This window comes from Trypanosoma equiperdum (assembly GCF_001457755.1).
Source record: "Trypanosoma equiperdum strain OVI genome assembly, contig: ctg_799, whole genome shotgun sequence".
Taxonomy (NCBI): Eukaryota; Euglenozoa; class Kinetoplastea; order Trypanosomatida; family Trypanosomatidae; genus Trypanosoma; species Trypanosoma equiperdum.
Window position 1 is genome coordinate 9,563 of NW_027124752.1, and position 2,847 is coordinate 12,409.

The 2,847-nt window shown below is 48.8% G+C and overlaps 1 protein-coding gene across 1 annotated transcript; it reads right to left on the bottom strand.

The window, feature by feature from the left end:
- Positions 1 to 290: 290 nt before the first annotated feature.
- Positions 291 to 2,606, bottom strand: TEOVI_000370700 (ATP-grasp domain containing protein, putative; the record flags this gene model as incomplete). Its single annotated transcript, XM_067226574.1, has 1 exon — positions 291 to 2,606. One exon carries the CDS (start codon positions 2,604 to 2,606, stop codon positions 291 to 293), a length of 2,316 nt encoding a protein of 771 aa, XP_067082675.1.
- Between the last annotated feature and the right edge of the window lie 241 nt (positions 2,607 to 2,847).

Sequence of the window (2,847 nt, forward strand, 5' to 3'; positions counted from 1 at the left end):
TGCTCTATGGGTTCCGGTGAAGAATGAGGAAAACCGCTGCCCACACGCATTTCACTGCATAAGAGCATGAGCACCAATGATATCTATACAAATATATATGTATATATATATAGATAGATAAACAGATAAATAGATATAGGAAGATATCTCAGATATAAATGTATCTTTTATTTATAAACGTGTGCGTGCAGGTATATAGTGAAACTACAGGAAAAAAAAACAAAAAAGGTATCGGGGAAAAATAGAGTACACCGTATCATGGATTAAATCGTTACCAGTTGTCGGTGTGGTTATTTTTTACCCCCGTGCCCTTTTGTGGAACTGTCGCTGCCGGAGTGGTTATTGGCATTAACTGATGAACCGCTACCACCAGGCGCACTGCTCCCAGACGAGGCGGAGGAATTTGAAGCTGTTGAGTGCGCACCGGCGTGCTGCGAAGATTGTCCACCGTTTCTTCCACTGGACGAGCGCTTCTTCAACATGCGCTCCGCCTCACGATCCGCCTTTTGTTTATTCCACGCTTCCTTTTTCTCTCGTAACATTTGCCGCACCCCTCGCCCCTCCAGCACGCGAGGTGTTGGTGGTGATGGAAAGATAACACTCCGACAGTTGCGGGTGCCACAACTGCATGCAAATGGCGGCATACGTTCGTCACATAACGTGGCATAATCCACGGTTAACTCCTCACCACTATTAATTGTCCGCTTAGAGACAAGCGTCAGCGTCCGGCCCTGCAAGAAATGCATATTGGGTTCACAAGAGTGACGAATTGCAACTGCCTGATGAAGGCGATCACCACGTAAAATCACACACCCCACCACTGGATCCTCTTCCCCAAGTTTATATACAGCCTGAGCAATAACGGGAACAGTGTGGGCCGCATCACTGAAGAGCGCCTTGCCGGGCCGTACGGTTCGGCTCGCTTTACTCGAAAAATTTCCACGAGAATCGTGACTGATGAAGTACCATGGCCGCCTTGCCTTCTGCTCACGGACTGCGCGGTTCACTGCATTGTCCACAAAGCGGTCGTGATCCCATGATTTATCGCCCACCACCATCAAGTCCGCGAAGTCACCGCCATCCTTCTCGCTGTACCACATCCCACAGTTTGGGTTGATTTCCAAAAAGTATACATCACCTTTGGGGTCTATACGAAAGTCAACACGGCCATATCCGACCCCGTTCATAATGTGTTGGAAAGCATTCCGGGCCATGTCAATAATCCGTGGGTAGGCCGGGTCATTATGAGGAAGAAAACTGCATGCCTCATCGTTGCATTCCATGGACCACTTCTTGTCAAAATAGGCAAAGTCATCTTCATTTTGCAAAAAGTTAAACATTAAAGGCCTGAACACCTTGACGCCATGCGGACTCCCGCTGTCGGCACATGCGAGAACGGTGCCCTCACGTCCTCGAATAAACTCCTCCACCAGAGCGTGATTGAACTCTTTCAGAAATGTTCCAACCTTCACTTTCAACTCGTCCAGAGTGTCACAACGGTTATCCTTGTTAATGCCAACAGAAGCGTAACCGGAAAGATGTTTCACGATGACAGGGAACCGCAGATGACGACATTTCTTCGCCAAACCTTCCGTTTTATCCAAAAGCACAAAGTTAGGTGTATTCACACCGGCCCCGGCAACAAGCACTTTCATATCAATCTTGCTGGGTTCAAAACTGCGCGAGTCTGTGCCCGTAAATGCTGCGTTGTGCTCCTCCAGTGCCTCTAATACGTCGATACCAGCACGCTTCTCATCTTTACCACCGTCACAAAGGTTAAAGAAAACGTCGAAGTTGTTTGAGGTTACCAATTCTCGCACCTGACGATAGGCATCATCTTTACGCACAGCAACTTCCGTGAAGGAGTACCTGTTCTTGTCCTTCCGCACCCTGTGAGCGGGGCTGCAGTGGTAATTGTCCATTTCCGCAGTGACAGAATTGGTCCCTTCGTAGCTGCTGTTGAGGACACATACGCGCAATTGCTTCTTTACGCTCGCCCTTCTCCTGCCTAGAGTTTGAGATACCACCATCCCAGTCGCCGATTTTGTGCAGTGGGAACCATTAGCGGATGAAGAGCCCGTTGACATTGCTGTTGCTGTGTTCGTGGTCGATGCACCGGATCTATTCACCACTGACTTGGAAGAGGAAGCTTTTACTTTCTTCAGCCCAATCACATCTTCTTTTCCTTTTCTTGCTGACCTTCCCCGATTCGATCCCTGCCCTATTTCCACTGCTGTAGTCATCCCTGAGCTTTTACCTGACGCACCACCGCCGTTACTCGTACCTGATGCACTCAACAGGGCTGCACTCTTCGTGCCGGGGTTAATGCCATTACCTCCAGGATGAGCGGATGTACCGACGGCGGCGGGAGGCACGGCGCCTCCAACTGTCAAACAACTTGAAGTACCACCACTTTTACTGCTCACAGAAGAGGCAGCACCACGGGATGGGAGAATAATAGTTGTGTTGGATGACTTCCATCGCAGGGTGTGAACAGTCACGCAACTCCACACAGCCACTGTTGGGGTTTTGGGTATTAATACATCTGCAAGGGGACATCGTAAGACTGAAGCCACACCAAAACGTCGAATTGCTATTCTGTACATCCCTTTTCTTATACTCCTTCACGAAAGGGAATAAGCCGTTACGAAAGACAGGGAGGAGAGCGGAGGAAGTAAAGTGCACACAAAGGAAGGAGGAAAAAAAACAGTGCCAGTTTCATTATCAGGGAAGAACAACCTCCACTCAACAAATACACGCCAATGTTGCGAACACTTCACACACCAGCATCAACCACACTAAAACACGCGTCCAAACGCATGGCACGGCGACCTATATATATATATA